The following is a 17,929-nucleotide window of genomic DNA, read 5'->3' as shown; positions in this document are numbered from 1 at the left end:
TAGACATGTACATGTTGTTATGATTATAATGATTATAATGTGGATCTAGGCAGGCCTTAAGCTACCGTAATGTGGATCTAGGCAGGCCTTAAGCTACCGTAATGTGGATCTAGGCAGGCCTTAAGCTACTGTAATGTGGATCTAGGCAGGCCTTAAGCTACCGTAATGTGGATCTAGGCAGGTCTTAAGCTACCGTAATGTGGATCTAGGCAGGCCTTAAGCTACCGTAATGTGGATCTAGGCAGGTCTTAAGCTACCGTAATGTGGATCTAGGCAGGCCTTAAGCTACCGTAATGTGGATCTAGGCAGGTCTTAAGCTACCGTAATGTGGATCTAGGCAGGCCTTAAGCTACCGTGCTCATTAGTGAGCTTGTTCTTATATCGCCACCTTGTCACGATAGTTAGATGCTGTTAGGAACACGTTTTAAAGATGCCGTGCGGATTCTGACAGAAGGGAGGGAGCAAATATGAACAATATGAAATATATAAGGATTTAATTTAGTGAAGATGATTTTCAGACAGTTATAATATGACTTTAACGTAATGGAAATATCCATGAATTCACCGCGAAGCAAGCTAAGGTAGGAAACCAGCATACTGTGGAGTGTACTAATGTTGTTAAATGTTTTAATGCTGTTACGTGGTAAAGTATACACTCCTGTTACACCCAGGTATAACACATTTAACTCAATTGGTCAATAGACTGCATTTATATAGTACTTTTACCCGCACTGTATTTACCGTGACGTTTAAACAGACAGAGCCTGCTGTCCAGTCGCAAGGCTCAATTTCCTGCTGTTGAATATTTTCCAACAGCTATAAATGCATCATCATGATCAGTCATACTGGACATCCATAATTATGTAATGCACGTAACAAAATTAATCAGGCTAATAGTAATTGTAATGTGATTATGGGATATTAGACAGTAGTGCAGTAATTGCTTCGTTACTGGGAAAAGAAAAAAACTTTGTAACTGTTAAAACTGTACAGGGAATGATCTAACCTGGTGCATTACTAAAAATATTAAACAAAATTGGACCCGGAGCATTGTGTATGGCTTACAGTAATCAAAGATATTCAAAATTTTATGTGAAGAGCTATTCTCTGTATTTTTAATTGTGTTGTGTTGTTGGCAATGAGAAGGATTAAGCTTTGCTTGTGTGTGTTCTTGCTTTGTGTAATTTTCACTTTGTGTATGTGACCTAATGTCCTATTAGCAAGAAGTAATCTGAAGTTATTATTGTCCAAATCAAGTTCACTTATGCTGCTGCAACGTTTTCACAAGGCAACTTATGTTTTGCTTCTTTTTTTGTTTTTTGTTTTTAATTAATTTTACATTTTCTGTTATTCCATTATTTCTGCAACAAATTATCTTTTGGATATAGAATATTTTAAGATTGACGTAGAACAAGATATGGAACAAGGTTGGTATGTTAGCTTGTTTCGCTGAACGTTGTCTTTACAGGCTATGGCACTATTCAGGAAGCAATGACCAAGGACTTGAATCTTTCTCTGCCACAAGCTCAGTTTTGATAAATAAACTTAAGAAAATGAAACCTTTTTATTTATAAAAACTGGACTTGTAAAGAAAAATTAATAGGCTTGCACTGTCATGCTTCATAAGATGGTTGCCATAGTGTTTTAGATGTGGAATGTTCTTATTGTTCAGCTGATCCTGTTGTGTTTGACACCCCTCTTCGAGTGTGATCGTTTGTTGTGCATTTCAATAGTTCAACTTTCTCCTATCCTATACAACCCCACTGACCCCATCGAAACCTATTGAACCTTTCTGATCAGAACTGCGGTGGATCAAGGACTGTTATTTCCCCTCTGATTATGCTAGTGGGAGACTTCACGCTAACGTTCACACATTTAAAGAAAACAGCTTCTCTTTTTTCTTTTTTGAAGATCAGTTCTGTAAGTTTTTTCTGCTTTTACCCATTTTCACACTTTCACACTGCCTGTGAAGTCAGAATCCATTGTTTTTGTTTTACTGTGTCTGGGATCATTTGGTGTTTTTCTGTCGTCTGTTGGCAGCAGCCATGGGAATGGGTGAACCCATTCTCGCCCCGATGATATCATTTTAACTGAGCAGAATGGGCCAGGTGTAGCAGAAAGGTTCTGGTCCTGTCTGGAATGGTTCCGTTTAAGGGTCTGTACCAGACTTTGAAAGCTCCATTAAAGTCGAGTCCTCTTTCAGACCTTCATCAGATAGTTTGGCGAGTGTAGTCCATTTGAGAATTCAGCGCTACAGACCCATAACAGAGCCCTGAGCTCCTCAGCACACTGAGCTGCCTGCCTGAGCGCTGTAGTGCTCTGGTGCCCCGGTACCGCCCCGCCATCAGGCCCCTAACGACACCGGTACCGCCCCGCCATCAGGCCCCTAACGACACCGGTACCGCCCCGCCATCAGACCCCTAACGACACCGGTACCGCCCCGCCATCACGCCCCTAATGACACCGGTACCGCTATCACGCCCCTAACGACACCGGTACCGCCCCGCTATCACGCCCCTAATGACACCGGTACCGCTATCACGCCCCTAACGACACCGGTACCGCCCCGCCATCACGCCCCTAATGACACTGGTACCGCCCCGCCATCACGCCCCTAACGACACCGGTACCGCCCCGCCATCACGCCCCTAACAACACCGGTACCGCCCCGCCATCACGCCCCTAACGACACCGGTACTGCCCCGCCATCACGCCCCTAACGACACCGGTACCGCCCCGCCATCACGCCCCTAACGACACCGGTACCGCCCCGCCATCACGCCCCTAACGACACCGGTACCGCTATCACGCCCCTAATGACACCGGTACCGCCCCGCTATCACGCCCCTAATGACACCGGTACCGCCCCGCCATCACGCCCCTAATGACACCGGTACCGCCCCGCTATCACGCCCCTAACGACACCGGTACCGCCCCGCCATCACGCCCCTAACAACACCGGTACCGCCCCGCCATCAGGCCCCTAACGACACCGGTACCGCCCCGCCATCAGGCCCCTAACGACACCGGTACCGCCCCGCCATCACGCCCCTAACGACACCGGTACCGCCCCGCCATCACGCCCCTAACGACACCGGTACCGCCCCGCCATCACGCCCCTAACGACACCGGTACCGCACCGCCATCAGGCCCCTAACGACACCGGTACCGCCCCGCCATCACGCCCCTAACGACACCGGTACCGCCCCGCCATCACGCCCCTAACGACACCGGTACCGCCCCGCCATCACGCCCCTAACGACACCGGCAGCCGTGGCCCTACAGCTCAGACGCTCCACGGCGCACCGGGATCGAGCAGTTTAACCGCCCGCATCCCGGGGCTTTAACCAAACCAAACACCTGGCCCATTCAGTTCAGGTTTGGCCAGCTTCCAGTAAAACCACTCTCCCTGTAATTTAAAGTGTGAGACACTGAGTGAGAGAAATGGTTTTTTTTTTTTTTGGGTGTCTGTCTCGGTAGGAAGCCGCACCCTCCACAGAAGCAGGGCTACTGTAATGCGCGCTTCAGGATTTGAGAGTAGTGCCCCTGTTCAGTTTCGATGCCCCTGCGTTCTCCTCTGGGCCTCCCTACTCTGCCCCCCCAGCGTCTCACACTGCTGATTTGTCGATTGATCCATTCTGTTTTCGGTCTTTTTGTCTTTTAAAAAAAAAAATATATATATATTTTTTGCCTTTTGGATATTTTTCCTTCACTGCACTAACTGTGGGTTTTGTGTCCAGTATTTGGGCTAAATTCTCTAATGGGGATAATAGCTGAAGCCGGCCCAGCGAGTGAAGGTGGGTCTCACCCCTGCATTCGCTGCATGCTTCCTCGTCCAATCAGCACCATCTCCCAGCATCCTCTTCTGCACTGGCTTTGCCGGGCTCCTCTGTCTCTGGGCAGCGAAACTCACTCGGTCCCCACCATCGCCGATAGCCCATCAGACCTCTGTGGTTAACCGTGACTAGACCACCCCCCTCATCTTTTATTAACACCTCACCAAGTTTTGTTTTACGGCTGTGGATGTGTTGTACGCATTATTCGTGGTTTACACATGTATGTGCGTATATACTGAACGTATATGCACATACAACATGCATATCTCCATATCTTTTTTTTTTTGCAGTGTGTTGCATGATAACAGTGTGATGCGTTGTTTAATCTCACAAATATTTGCAGATTTTTACTTTTTTGTTTCTTGGTATTCGAGCTCACTCCTGTTTTCTGCCAATGTGTGATGCTAGAGTGATGTCATCTCTTTTTTGCACTGGTATTCTTTCTTCTGTAGTTGTGCCAGTAGTGCAGTAGTGTTAGTCATACTTGTGTTCGCCAATTTAGGACATTACCCATACTGGTGTGCAGTGTCACATCAGACTGTGTAGTGTCAGAAGTCCATCTGGTGTGCGTGTGTGCGTGAAGGGGGGAGCCTCTTGCACTGTTTCTGCATGAGGTCACCATAATGTATCCAGTGTGTGTGTGTTTGAGTTTACTGCAAAACATAATTTTCTCAGTATTTCAACAGATTATTTGAGAACTGTAAATTCTTTAAATTAATCTCAGTTCATTTCTCCCTTTCTGTTTTATTTCCTCTGCACATTTCTTGTTTTATGGAGAAAAATGGTAGACCCATGAGAATGTTTTTCTTGCAGTAGAAAAATGTTAATTGACCCAATTATTGTGAGATGGATTTCTATTGTAGCCCTAAATGGGGAAATGAGAACAGCACTGTTTGTTCTGTGTTGGGTGCCCGTCCTCTCAGGGGTGCTGATGTTCTGATTGGCCCCTTCAGGAAACCGCCCAGCGCGGGCCCTGGTGGACCAGAAGTCCTCCGTCATAAAGCACAGCCCCACGGTCAAGAAGGAGTCCCCCTCCCCACAGGGCCGGGCCAACAACACCAGGTGAAGAACCGCACCGGTCTGCGTGGGCTGCTCTTTAAGCCTGATTTATACTTCTGCATAAAATCTACCCAGAGGCTACGGTGTAGCCTACACATAGCCGCGTTCCCTACGGCGTAGGGCACGCAGAGGGCACGCAGAGGGCACGCAGAGGGCACGCAGAGGGCACGCAGAGGGCACGCAGAGGGCACGCAGAGGGCACGCAGAGGGCACGCAGAGGAGGCCGCTCAGAGGGCACGCAGAGGAGGCCGCTCAGAGGGCACGCTCAGAGGGCACGCTCAGAGGCCACACTCCCTATGCCGTAGTTACATTTCTGGGGAGGTGCGTGTCAGGCTCTGCGTAGAGTCGCCGCAGAATTATAAATCAGGCTTCAGTCACGGCTGTTAGAAGACCACACCCCTGGGTGACCAGCCCCCTGGGTGACCACACCCCTGGGTGACCAGCCCTCTGGGTGACCCTGGGTGACCAGCCCCCTGGGGGACCCTGGGTGACCACACCCCTGGGTGACCAGCCCCCTGGGTGACCACACCCCTGGGTGACCAGCCCTCTGGTTGGCCCTGGGTGACCAGCCCCCTGGGGGACCCTGGGTGACCACACCCCTGGGTGACCAGCCCCCTGGGGGACCCTGGGTGACCACACCCCTGGGTGACCCTGGGTGACCATCTTACGGATTTCTGTGCTTTTGAGCTTCCACAGCTCAGGGCTTCAGCGGAGTGACGTTCTGATTTGTGTGAAGTCCACCCTGAGTCACAGTGGAGTCTGTTTGATGTGGAGTGTGTCGGTGTCTATTGGTGTGGAGTGTGTCGGTGTGAAGTGTGTCGGTGTGGAGTGTATAGATGTGGAGTGTGTTGATGTGGAGTGTGTCGGTGTCTATTGGTGTGAAGTGTGTCGGTGTGGAGTGTATAGATGTGGAGTGTGTTGATGTGGAGTGTGTCGGTGTCTATTGGTGTGGAGTGTGTCGGTGTGAAGTGTGTCGGTGTGGAGTGTATAGATGTGGAGTGTGTTGATGTGGAGTGTGTCGGTGTCTATTGGTGTGGAGTGTGTCGGTGTGAAGTGTGTCGGTGTGAAGTGTGTCGGTGTGGAGTGTATAGATGTGGAGTGTGTTGATGTGGAGTGTGTCGGTGTCTATTGGTGTGGAGTGTGTCGGTGTGAAGTGTGTCGGTGTGGAGTGTATAGATGTGGAGTGTGTTGATGTGGAGTGTGTCGGTGTCTATTGGTGTGGAGTGTGTCGGTGTGAAGTGTGTCGGTGTGAAGTGTGTCGGTGTCTATTGGTGTGGAGTGTGTCGGTGTGTGTTGATGTGGAGTGTATCGGCGTGGAGTGTATCGGCGTGGAGTGTATCGGCGTGGAGTGTGTCGGCGTGGAGTGTGTCGGCGTGAAGTGTGTCGGCGTGGAGTGTATAGATGTGGAGTGTGTCGGTGTGTATAAGTGTGGAGTGTGTCGGTGTGTATTGGTGTGGAGTGTGTCGGTGTGGAGTGTGTCGGTGTGGAGTGTGTCGGTGTGGAGTGTGTCGGTGTGGAGTGTGTCGGTGTGTATTGGTGTGGAGTGTGTCGGTGTGGAGTGTATCGGTGTGGAGTGTATAGATGTGGTATGTGTCAGTGTGTATTGGTGTGGTGTGTATTGGTGTGGAGTGTGTCAGTGTGTATTGGTGTGGAGTGTGTCGGTGTGTATTGGTGTGGAGTGTATTGGTGTGTATTGGTGTGGAGTGTTTTGGTGTGTGTCGGTGTGGAGTGTGTCGGTGTGTCGGTGTGGAGTGTGTCGGTGTGGAGTGTGTCGGTGTGGAGTGTGTCGGTGTGTATTGGTGTGGAGTGTGTCGGTGTGGAGTGTATAGATGTGGAATGTGTTGATGTGGAGTGTGTCGGTGTCTATTGGTGTGGAGTGTGTCGGTGTGAAGTGTGTCGGTGTGGAGTGTATAGATGTGGAGTGTGTTGATGTGGAGTGTGTCGGTGTCTATTGGTGTGGAGTGTGTCGGTGTGTGTTGGTGTGTGTTGATGTGGAGTGTATAGATGTGGAGTGTGTTGATGTGGAGTGTGTCGGTGTGTATAAGTGTGGAGTGTGTCGGTGTGTATTGGTGTGTGTTGATGTGGAGTGTGTCGGTGTGGAGTGTGTCGGTGTGTATTGGTGTGTGTTGATGTGGAGTGTGTCGGTGTGGAGTGTGTCGGTGTGGAGTGTGTCGGTGTGTATTGGTGTGGAGTGTGTCGGTGTGTATTGGTGTGGAGTGTGTCGGTGTGTATTGGTGTGGAGTGTGTCGGTGTGGAGTGTATCGGTGTGGAGTGTATAGATGTGGTATGTGTCAGTGTGTATTGGTGTGGTGTGTATCGGTGTGGAGTGTGTCAGTGTGTATTGGTGTGGAGTGTGTCGGTGTGTATTGGTGTGGAGTGTATTGGTGTGTATTGGTGTGGAGTGTTTTGGTGTGTGTCGGTGTGGAGTGTGTCGGTGTGGAGTGTGTCGGTGTGGAGTGTGTCGGTGTGTATTGGTGTGGAGTGTATTGGTGTGTGTCGGTGTGGAGTGTGTCGGTGTGTATTGGTGTGGAGTGTGTCGGTGTGTATTGGTGTGGAGTGTGTCGGTGTGTATTGGTGTGGAGTGTATTGGAGTGTGTCAGTGTGGAGTGTGTCGGTGTGGTGTGTGTTTAGGTGTGGAGTGTGTAGGTGTGTATTGGTGTGGAGTGTGTCGGTGTGGAGTGTGTCGGTGTGTATTGGTGTGGAGTGTGTCGGTGTGGAGTAGTGTATCGACGTGTTGTTGACGTGCCGCAGTGAGAACCAGCAGTTCCTGAAGGAGGTGGTGCAGAGCGTGCTGGAGGGCCAGGGCGTCGGCTGGCTCAACATGAAGAAAGTGCGCCGCCTGCTGGAGAACGAGCAGCTGCGCGTGTTCGTGCTGAGCAAGCTGAACCGCGCCGTGCAGTCTGAGGAGGACGCCCGGCTGGAGCTCATCCACGACGTGGTGAGAGAGAGAGTGTGTGTGTGTGTGAGTGTGTGTGTGAGTGTGTGTGTGTGTGAGTGTGTGTGAGTGTGTGTGAGTGTGTGTGAGTGTGTGTGAGTGTGTGTGAGTGTGTGTGAGTGTGTGTGTGAGTGTGTGTGAGTGTGTGTGAGAGTGTGTGTGAGAGTGTGTGAGAGTGTGTGAGAGTGTGTGAGAGTGTGTGAGAGTGTGTGAGAGTGTGTGAGAGTGTGTAAGTCTGAGTTCGTATTGTTTGTATATAGTAGTGAGGACCAACGTGAGTACTGGGACCTTTCAAGTGGGGACCTTTTGGGGAAGTCAGGACATTTTGTCCGATCCTGACTTTTTTCTTCTTTTAATGGCATCTGGAGCCTTGTATGCAGATTTTCTGAGAGGTCCTCTGTTATGGGGTAAACCAAGCAAAATACATGTTTGTGTGTTTGTCCCCCCCCCCCCCGAAGCATACGCACATGTGGTGCAGTGGAATTACGCCATTGGGTGTCAGAAACCTTACTGATTTTCCTGATTGGACGATGGTATCCGGATTTGGTTATTTTAGTTTGTTACAATTTTGGAGGGAAAGTTGCTGTTGCTGGCCAGATGCAAAGGATTGATTGGCTACCATTTTGGAGCGAACAAACTAAGAAATAACCATTGAAACAACACCCCTCCCTTCCCCACTCACAAAGCAACTTTCACTCCAAAATGGTAGCCAATCAAAAAAATCCCTGTATCTAGACTCCTTTGCATCCGCCCAGCAACAAAAAGACCTCACTTAAGTGGTTAAGAAATTTTTCTCCCTTTTGCTTCTTCAAAGAATTACAAGTGTCAGCAGTGGTGCTAAGATGGCCTAGCATCAGAGTTCAGTGTCAGTTTCTCACTAAATAGAACAGAATCCAGGGTCCTCAGTTCTCAACTCAGTTTGCTCGGTCCTCACTCTGGATGCCATACGAGTTTGTATGAGTTTGTGTGAGTGTGTGTGCATCGTGAGTGTGAGAACCTTACACACCGAGTTCACAGACGGGTTTCAGTGTGTGAATCGTGAGAACCTTACACACCGAGTTCACAGACGGGTTTCAGTGTGTGTGTGTGTGAGTGAGTGTGTGAGAGAGAGAGAGTGTGAGAGAGTGAGTGTGCGTCGTGAGAAATGGGTCTGGGCTCCCAATCCCGCCCCGCTCCCCAGTTGAATGCTCCACGGCCTGAATGTATGTTTTTTTTTTTTTTTTTCTCCTAGGAAATTAACCGGAAGGTGTACAAGGGAATGCTGGACCTGCTGAAGTGCACAGTGTCCAGCCTGGAGCACTCCTACACCAACGCAGGCCTGGGCGGCATGGCCAGCGTATTCAGCCTGCTGGAGATCGCACGCACACATTACCAAACCAAAGGTAATGTAGCATCAACCTTATACACATTACCAAACCAAAGGTAGTGTAGCATCAACCTTATACACATTACCAAACCAAAGGTAGTGTGGCATCAACCTTATACACATTACCAAACCAAAGGTAGTGTGGCATCAACCTTATACACATTACCAAACCAAAGGTAGTGTAGCATCAACCTTATACACATTACCAAACCAAAGGTAGTGTGGCATCAACCTTATACACATTACCAAACCAAAGGTAGTGTAGCATCAACCTTATACACATTACCAAACCAAAGGTAGTGTGGCATCAACCTTATACACATTACCAAACCAAAGGTAGTGTGGCATCAACCTTATACACATTACCAAACCAAAGGTAGTGTGGCATCAACCTTATACACATTACCAAACCAAAGGTAGTGTGGCATCAACCTTATACACATTACCAAACCAAAGGTAGTGTAGCATCAACCTTATACACATTACCAAACCAAAGGTAGTGTGGCATCAACCTTATACACATTATCAAACCGAAGGTAGTGTGGCATCAACCTTATACACATTACCAAACCAAAGGTAGTGTGGCATCAACCTTATACACATTACCAAACCAAAGGTAGTGTGGCATCAACCTTATACACATTACCAAACCAAAGGTAGTGTGGCATCAACCTTATACACATTACCAAACCAAAGGTAGTGTGGCATCACTCTTATTCTGTACACACACTGTACAGCACAATTTCTGCATATGGATTACCAGAAAATAATGTAGCATCATTCATATACACAACATAACAAACCCAAACCAGTACCGTTCTTCCTACGGATCTTCCCAGGTCTAAAGAAGGAAAATGTTTGAAATAATTTTACTCACCTTTTTAAAAACTTCATTTCACGTGTTAATTACAAATGACAGTATGTATTTTTATCTCCAAAGCAGTAATTCTGTCCTGGAAACAAACTAGGTCATGAACGTTTGAATATCGAATGAGTTTTCTCCGCACTTTGCGCGGAGTCAGAGATTTCTCTCCCCCTCTAGTACATCTGTAGAACACACTGTACAGAACACACTGTACAGAACAATATAACATTGTGTAGCTGATTGTACCGTCTGTTCGACCACTTTCCCATTGGTTTGAGAAGTGAAACCATGCACACAGGAAGCAGGAGGGCAGATGGGAGAGTGGCAGGAAACAGTCACCTCTTCAGTGGTCTTTACTCTGTCCACCAAAGCCCGCTGATACCCACAGGCTGAGGCCCACTGATACCCACAGGCTGAGGCCCACTGATACCCACAGGCTGAGGCCCACTGATACCCACAGACTGAGGCCCACTGATACCCACAGGTGTAGGTCTTTACGACACAGTGTTCAAACGTTCCTGTCTTCTTCTCTCCACCCTGCCACGTGTCCTCTTGGTCCTGCTCCTGCTCCTGCTCCTGCTCCTGCTCCTGCTCCTGCTCCTGGTCCTCCTGGTCCTCCTGGCCCTGCTCCTGGCCCTGCTCCTGGCCCTGGTCCTCCTGGCCCTGCTCCTGGCCCTGGTCCTCCTGGCCCTGCTCCTGGCCCCGCTCCTGGCCCTGGTCTTCCTGGCCCTGCTCCTGGCCCTGCTCCTGGCCCTGCTCCTGGCCCTGCTCCTGGCCCTGGTCCTCCTGGCCCTGGTCCTCCTGGCCCTGGTCCTCCTGGCAGACCCAGAGAAGCGGAAGCGCAGCCCCACAGATGGGCCGGGCAGCGGCAGCCCTGGCAGTAAGGACGGCCTGACGCCGCGGGCGGAGAGCGCGCGGGCCCCGGGGCCCCTGCTGGTCCCCCGGCTCCAGCTCCAGCCCCCCGTCCCCGCCGCCGGGAAGGGAGCTCGGCAGTTCGACACCCGGAGTCTGAACGAGGAGAACTTCATCGCCTCTATCGGTGTGTGTACCCCCCTCCCCTGCACGCGCTCTCCCAGGAGACTGCTGCTCCTGCAGACAACATTAGTCCTGTTTCATTTGGCTTTACTGTCCCAGCTCTCTGAACCTGCACCAGTCTATCCAAACCTTCCCAGAACGGCGGATACAATTCAGGTTTTTATTCATGTGCTTTTTAAGCGTGAGTTGATACTTTTTCTGATACGTGGTGAGACCCGACCCATATGCAGGAAACTGCAGCTGGCCCACAGGAACAGAACATTCCTGCCTCTCTCAGTAAGCATGGTACTGTTAGCGTGGCCAGACATGATAGAGGTTGCAGACTGTACCTTTAATTTGAGGGAATTTACATTCATATTGGGTGATCCGAGTAGAAATTACATCCTGTGTAGAAATTTTACACAAATCCCCCCCCCCCCCCGTTAGCGTGGCCAGACATGATAGAGGTTAAAGTCAGATGGGTCAAGTGTAAATTCAGGGTCGGCCGCTAATGGCTGGAGTGCTTGTTTTAATAGTTTTGAAACCTGCAGTGGCCCCACTCTGGCCCCAATTTAGTTTTTTTTTTCAGTTTGTTTTTTCTTCCACAAGTGATGAAAATGTGTTGTCTGTATTAATCAATTGAGTTGTGTTCCATTTTGCAGATAAGTGCCCTTGTTCGTTCCCTCAGCAGACTAGCACTGATGCATGCCCGTTTGCTTTTATCAGCCTTTACGTTGAACTTTCACTTGAAATCTGCAGTACCCCTATAATTGGCAGCATCACTGAATGAGATCCTGAAATGAATTGGTCAATTAAACGGAGGCGTCCAGCCATGTGACACAGTGACTACTGCAGTTTTCTCAGTTCAGGATGTTGGCACGTCAGTCCTGCAGGCGAGCCCATATTCTCCTCTAAACAGATCCACAATTATCATTATGACACAAATCCATTTCTTCAAAGTAAAGCACTGGCGTTTGACTTCTGAAACGCCCCCGATTGGCTGTCCGTGTCACCTGGTGTCGCTCAGACACAGGGGGCCCATCGTGTACTGGTCCGCGTCCCCGGATCTTCAGCACTGCGTTTCAGAGCAGAAGTTTCTGCCGGGTCTGTGTAGACGGAAAGGGTTCTGCCTACGCCTCCTTTTTTTGGGAAGATGCACCTTTAATTCTACGGACTGTCTCAGATCGCATCCACGCTTCTGCTTACCTCCACTCTACCGCTGGCTGGCCGCCCGGTCACCATCTCTCTGCTGCTTCAAAGGGCCGGGCGGCTCCGGGTCACGTCTCTGCAGAACCTCAGGCTGCGATTACGCATCACAAAAAAACAAAACAAAACTGAGATGTCCAGTTTGGTGGGCGCGTCATCCTGATTGGACCGTTCGGTCATGTGGTTTGCCGGCAGGTGGATGCGTGTTAGCCTGATGTCCTCCAGGACGGCTGGCCGGGGCTCAGGAAATGCTTTGTAATGTGAGCTCTGTAGCGGGGGCTTGGCTGTGGGGGTTTCACACGCAGGCTGTGTGCTCTGTTATTTCACGTGGGGAATGAATGGCTGCTTCTGAGCATTGCAAAGCATCTCCAGATTGCCAAAGGCCGTTTTTCGTGTAATTTGTGTTTTATTTTAATTATTGTTTTATCTTGTTTCTGCCCATCTTCCTTCCCAGCCTTTCATAAAAGCTCTCTGACTCTCTGTCTTTCTCTCCTTGCTTGCAATGCATCTTGGGTAGAATTATGGAGCAAGCACCAGGATAACAGAAAGCAAAAAGCTATGGAAAAACAACAGAGTAAGACATTTCACACACAAAAAGACTGGGGTCTCGCATAACTGCCAACTTTTAGTCTCACACTTCCCCCCTCCCCTGCCCCTCCCCTGACCTACACCTGCCATGGTCCATGATCCGACAGAGCAACAACGGCATGTGGCTCAATCGATTCTCTGAAATGTAGTATTTTCTCCAAATTCATTAAATCTAGGGTAGGCTTTAAGGTACTTTTTATTTGTTTATTTTATTATACTGTGTCCAATGTGTCCATTTTTGTGGGGCAACATGTCATTGTTCACTGCTGTCAGGATATTTCCGGGTGCACTGATGCATTGGTGACGATCTGCAGTCCTCGGGTCAGATTGGAGAACACTCGTTCACATTTTAGCATTCTGATTTTTTCTTCTCTGAATACACAGAAGATTTAGAATGCTGTATTAAACATGCAAAGTCGTTTTAAATTACATACCTTGTGCTATTGATTTTAGCTACACCATTCCCACTTTTTGTTTTTTAATGCACCCCTTGTGAACGCAATTGTAATAATGTAGTCTTTTTGTGCCTTAGTCTTAGCTTGGCTCTAATGTATGGTGTAGGCAATGCTGTGCTGTCAATAAGTATATAGTGGTACAATCTCTGTTCTTTTGGCTCTGTACTCCAGCCCGTTAGATTTAAAATGGAGTTATGAATGTGAGGTTAGAGTGCAGACTGTACCTTTAATTTGAGGGAATTTACATTCATATTGGGTGATCCGAGTAGAAATTACATCCTGTGTAGAAATTTTACACAAATTCCCCCCCCATTTTAGGGGATCAAAAATAATTGGGCAGTTGGCATCTCAGCTCATTCTGATTGGTTATACCTGCACTAAGGAAGCAATTTAATGCACCTGTTTAATCAGGAAGAGCTGAGAAACCAACTGTCCAATTACTTTTGGTCCCCTTAAATGGAGGGACCCATTTTAAAAAGCCTAAAAAGGGTTTCAATTTCTACATGGATCGACTAGCTTTTTAGGTTTTATGAACTGACCTTTTAGGTTTAATTCAGGTGAACCTTTATTTGTTACTGTGTTGGACATGGTTGTTACCTTGTGGGTGGCTCCTGCTCTCTTTGGCTATGCAGAGATTGCATGCGCACGGTTATGCTTTTTACTTAAAGAAAAAAAAAAGAAAAAGTGATCCTAGTAGGTTTTGCTTAGTGTGCTGAAAAATGTTCAGGTGCACATTCTACTGACCATCCAGAGAACTGGGTGCTTTTAGTCTTTGAACTCCGTGCCTGAGAGATTCAGGGGAACGGCCAGCGGGGACCGGCTGTCGCTGGCCTGCCTGTTCCTTGTCCTTACTTCGCTCTTAGCCTGTTGGTTGGCAGCTATGGAATCCAGAAGCACCTGAATTTTTGCTTCTTTTTCACGGTCTATTAACATATCCAGGGGCAGACAACTCCAGATCCGGAAACCCGGGTTGATTTGTAGCTTGTGGACTTGTGGGTAATAGCGTAATGGGATTTTTCAATTTAATAAAATCTATGGATAAACCTGAGGTGGGGGCTGGAGTTCCCTACCCCCGGCGGTTTGCAGTTGGACCTTTTCCCTGCACCTGACCTGTGCCCTTCAGACTCCACACAGGCTGCATGTCCGCCTGCCTCTGCCTCCTGCCCTCTGCTGCTCTCTCGGTCTCTTGCATGGAGCCCCTTCTCTCCCCACCCCCGGGCCCGTGCCCAGAGGCCCTCCCGGGAGGGAGCGGTTCTGGTACCGGTTCTGGCTGAAACCCGAGGAAGTTCACTCTGCCCGCCTGGGGACCCGCTTAGCAGCGTTCCGCAGACCGAATTCAGAACCAGTTCTTCAGGCTCTAAAGGCGCAGGAAGGCTTTGGGTCGTCGTGTTTAAGAGCGAATGGCGCGGCTCGGCCCGCCGGGTCATCCTGACCCGCCCGCGTGGCGACGCAAGAATGGCGGCAGAGTGAACTTTGGGGAAAGGCCGGCGGTTTGGTCGGCGCGCCGGGTACACAGCTGCCTCACCTCGGCGACCAAACGGAGAGGGTCGCGTCTTTCCCCCGGGGAAGTCTCCGGTCCCGCCCGCGGTCACGGCCCCTGGGCCTCCCTGCCCTCCGGCACGGCCGGGTCCCGGTACCTCACTCGCCCCGTCTCCCAAAACAGTCACATGACCGGCAGGCTGGAGGATCATCGGTGGGGAGCCGGTTGGGAGGAGCCGGTCTGGGGGAGCCGGTCGGGGGGAAAGGCAATATAATCTCAATCTCAAAGGCTTTTCCTGACGCAGTTTTCACAGCAAAGCAGTTGGTTGAAAGTGACATTGGAATGAGAGGCAATCAGTGAACTATATTTAAACTCTGGCAGATGGCAGGCCTTGGTCTACCCGATACCCATTTCAACACAAGATTGCATGAAATTCTCCCTCCTTGTACATAACCCGCATTTGATTTGCTGATGAAAACTGCCCTCTTACTCCAAAGCTGAAATACTTTATCTGTAGAAGTACAGAGGTACACTTGTGTTCCTGCCTCTGCCGGTCATGTGACGGTCCTGGGTAGCTGATTGGGGGAGCTGGCGGCTGCCCTCCTAACGGTGCCTCTCCTGCAGGGCTGGCGGGTCCCAAGCAGGCTGTCGACCTCGGAGACACGGATGAGAAGAAGTCCCAGATCAGTGCGGACAGCGGGCTGAGCGTCACCTCTGGCTCTCAGGTAACCGACAGCACGGCCGAACGGTTCATACGCTCAAAGGTTTCACGGAAAACACCAACACTTTGGGAGATATATCTTTTTTCTTCACTTTGAAGGAGGTAGGCTTCAAGTCTTTATGCTAAGCTAAAATGTTATGCTACCATGGAAACCGAGCCAGTGAATGCACAAAAATGAAAATTAAATCTAGTCTGGGTCAGTCGGAAAAAAAAAAAGTATATTTCCCAAAATGTTGGTGTTTTCCTTTAAACATATTATGTACAGTAAACCTGAATGATACCAGAGCAACTGAGCTGAAACGTAACTGAGCTGAAACGTAACTGGGCTGAGTGAGAAATGGGTCCTGTACCCCTCAGGCCTGTTCCCATGTCTGTGCTGTTCTGCTGCTCACTCCTGCCCTCCTCCTCCCCCCCGCAGAAGAGCGACTCGGAGCCCCCGGCCCTCACCAGGAGCACCAGCCAAGATTCAGAGGCCAGCACAGTGGTAGGGCACGCCCAACCCGGAGAGCAGTCTGACATCCTGCCGTGCTGTGGGCTTAAAAGCCTTTATTTCAGGGTTTATCCTTTCAGTGGTGACGGAGGCAATGCGTTTAAGTGCCCAGAAATGCTTCAGTTAATGGACAGTTGAAAACATGTGATCTGAGCGTGGGTAAGAACATTGCCTGTCACATTAATAGAGATGATAATTTGTCCAGTGGTCAGTGCTGTGATTGAAATATTGGACTTGATTTCGCTGGATTTCATGTAGCAGCTTTCGCCTAACGGCGCGGTGTTTTGGTGGAATGTGTTTCAGGCGTTTAAAAGGACAGATTCCAGTAATGCAGCAGTGGTGTGTGTTTATGCAGTAAACAGCGCCCCCGTGAGGCCTAGTTAGCATTGCGTTTACTCTGCAGCCTCCTGGCAGCTGCAGTCCGTGTGGTTGTAATCATTCAGTTTTACATTGTAGTGAGATTTTAACATCACTACTGCAGTTAGTGTGAGTGAAGTGGTTTCTCTTACCCTGCTGTCATCTGAGGTCTGCATGATTACTGAGGAATGGAATGCTTTTTAAAACTTATCCATTCCACTTGCGCTCGGAAATTATGAGGCGTGCTGAGAACATGAAAATTGGCTCAATTAAAGTACAGGAAGTTTAATTTGCAAGTGCTCATTTTGAGATTAATAAATGGTTGCAGATAATTGTAAGGTAAGTGTAATGTATTCAAATTGCTGCTTAAAGGGTATGGAGGAACTCTACTCTGAGCTGTCTAGTCCTCGAGTGGCAAATTACATATGAATTATATTACTTTGTGTAATAGAGCGCACTCATAATTGACAGAGCTGATGTTTCGACAACCTTTACTCCCACAGCCTCAGGGCCTGATTAACACTGAGGGCCGCAGGTCCTGATTAACACTGAGGGCCGCAGGGCCAGATTAACACTGAGAGCCGCAGGTCCTGATTAACACTGAGGGCCGCAGGGCCAGATTAACACTGAGAGCCGCAGGGCCAGATTAACACTGAGGGCCACAGGGCCAGATTAACACTGAGGGCCACAGGGCCTGATTAACACTGAGGGCCGCAGGGCCAGATTAACACTGAGGGCCGCAGGGCCAGATTAACACTGAGGGCCACAGGGCCTGATTAACACTGAGGGCCGCAGGGCCAGATTAACACTGAGGGCCGCAGGGCCAGATTAACACTGAGGGCCACAGGGCCTGATTAACACTGAGGGCCACAGGGCCTGATTAACACTGAGGGCCACAGGGCCTGATTAATACTGAGGGCCACAGGGCCTGATTAACACTGAGGGCCACAGGGCCTGATTAACACTGAGGGCCACAGGGCCTGATTAACACTGAGGGCCGCAGGTCCTGATTAACACTGAGGGCCACAGGGCCAGATTAACCCCGTCCAAAAATAATATACACATGTACATTTGTTAGTACTGAATTCCTGGCGCAATAGCCTGCCACACATGGACACAAACTAATTTACTGCTCATGTGTAAACCTGCTGCTGTGTCACTCCACAAACAACACTTACATTAAAGGGCATCAATCATAGCTCACAGTCAGCTGCAACATGGCAATGTAATCAGCAGCACAAAAGTATTACATGCTGTAAGAATCTACAGCATTACATTACATTACAAGGCATTTAGCAGACGCTCTTATCCAGAGCGACGTACAACCAAGTGCGGATCAAACACAGGAACATAAGTGCAGGGCTACAGCGCACAGGAGGAGCCCAGTGTACTCTGATTGCCCCAATAATCAATATAACGTATCACATTAGCATTCCGAGCAGATCAGGGCTTTACTGAAACGATAGGGAGCCTACTGACTTGGAGAGGGTATTATTTCTTGCTTTTTGAGTTGAGAAGTCAATTTTGAAATCCAGGGCGATTAACAAGTCATCATCA

The 17,929-nt window shown here is 49.3% G+C and overlaps 1 protein-coding gene across 18 annotated transcripts in view; it reads left to right on the top strand.

Annotated features, from left to right (window-relative positions):
* Positions 1–17,929, top strand: part of madd (MAP-kinase activating death domain) — a 94,943-nt gene that overhangs the window by 49,787 nt on the left and 27,227 nt on the right. For 7 of the 18 annotated variants that reach the window (XR_009708936.1, XM_061244700.1, XM_061244701.1 and 4 more), the window contains exons 14-20: positions 4,790–4,898; positions 7,647–7,833; positions 9,062–9,212; positions 10,885–11,100; positions 12,799–12,855; positions 15,429–15,529; positions 15,944–16,009. Coding sequence is in view for 17 of the 18 variants with exons in the window: in XM_061244700.1 (XP_061100684.1) it covers positions 4,790–4,898; positions 7,647–7,833; positions 9,062–9,212; positions 10,885–11,100; positions 12,799–12,855; positions 15,429–15,529; positions 15,944–16,009 (887 nt within the window). In the remaining variant the exon portion in view is untranslated. Of the gene's footprint in view, positions 1–4,789; positions 4,899–7,646; positions 7,834–9,061; positions 9,213–10,884; positions 11,101–12,798; positions 14,662–15,428; positions 15,530–15,943; positions 16,010–17,929 lie in introns of those variants that run through there. The other 11 variants (XM_061244704.1, XM_061244702.1, XM_061244698.1 and 8 more) reach the window with 4 other exon arrangements.

Source organism: Conger conger, chromosome 6, assembly GCF_963514075.1.
Source record: "Conger conger chromosome 6, fConCon1.1, whole genome shotgun sequence".
Lineage (NCBI taxonomy): Eukaryota > Metazoa > Chordata > Actinopteri > Anguilliformes > Congridae > Conger > Conger conger.
Note: the sequence above shows the minus strand (reverse complement) of the source record. Positions and strands in the feature narration are given on the sequence as shown.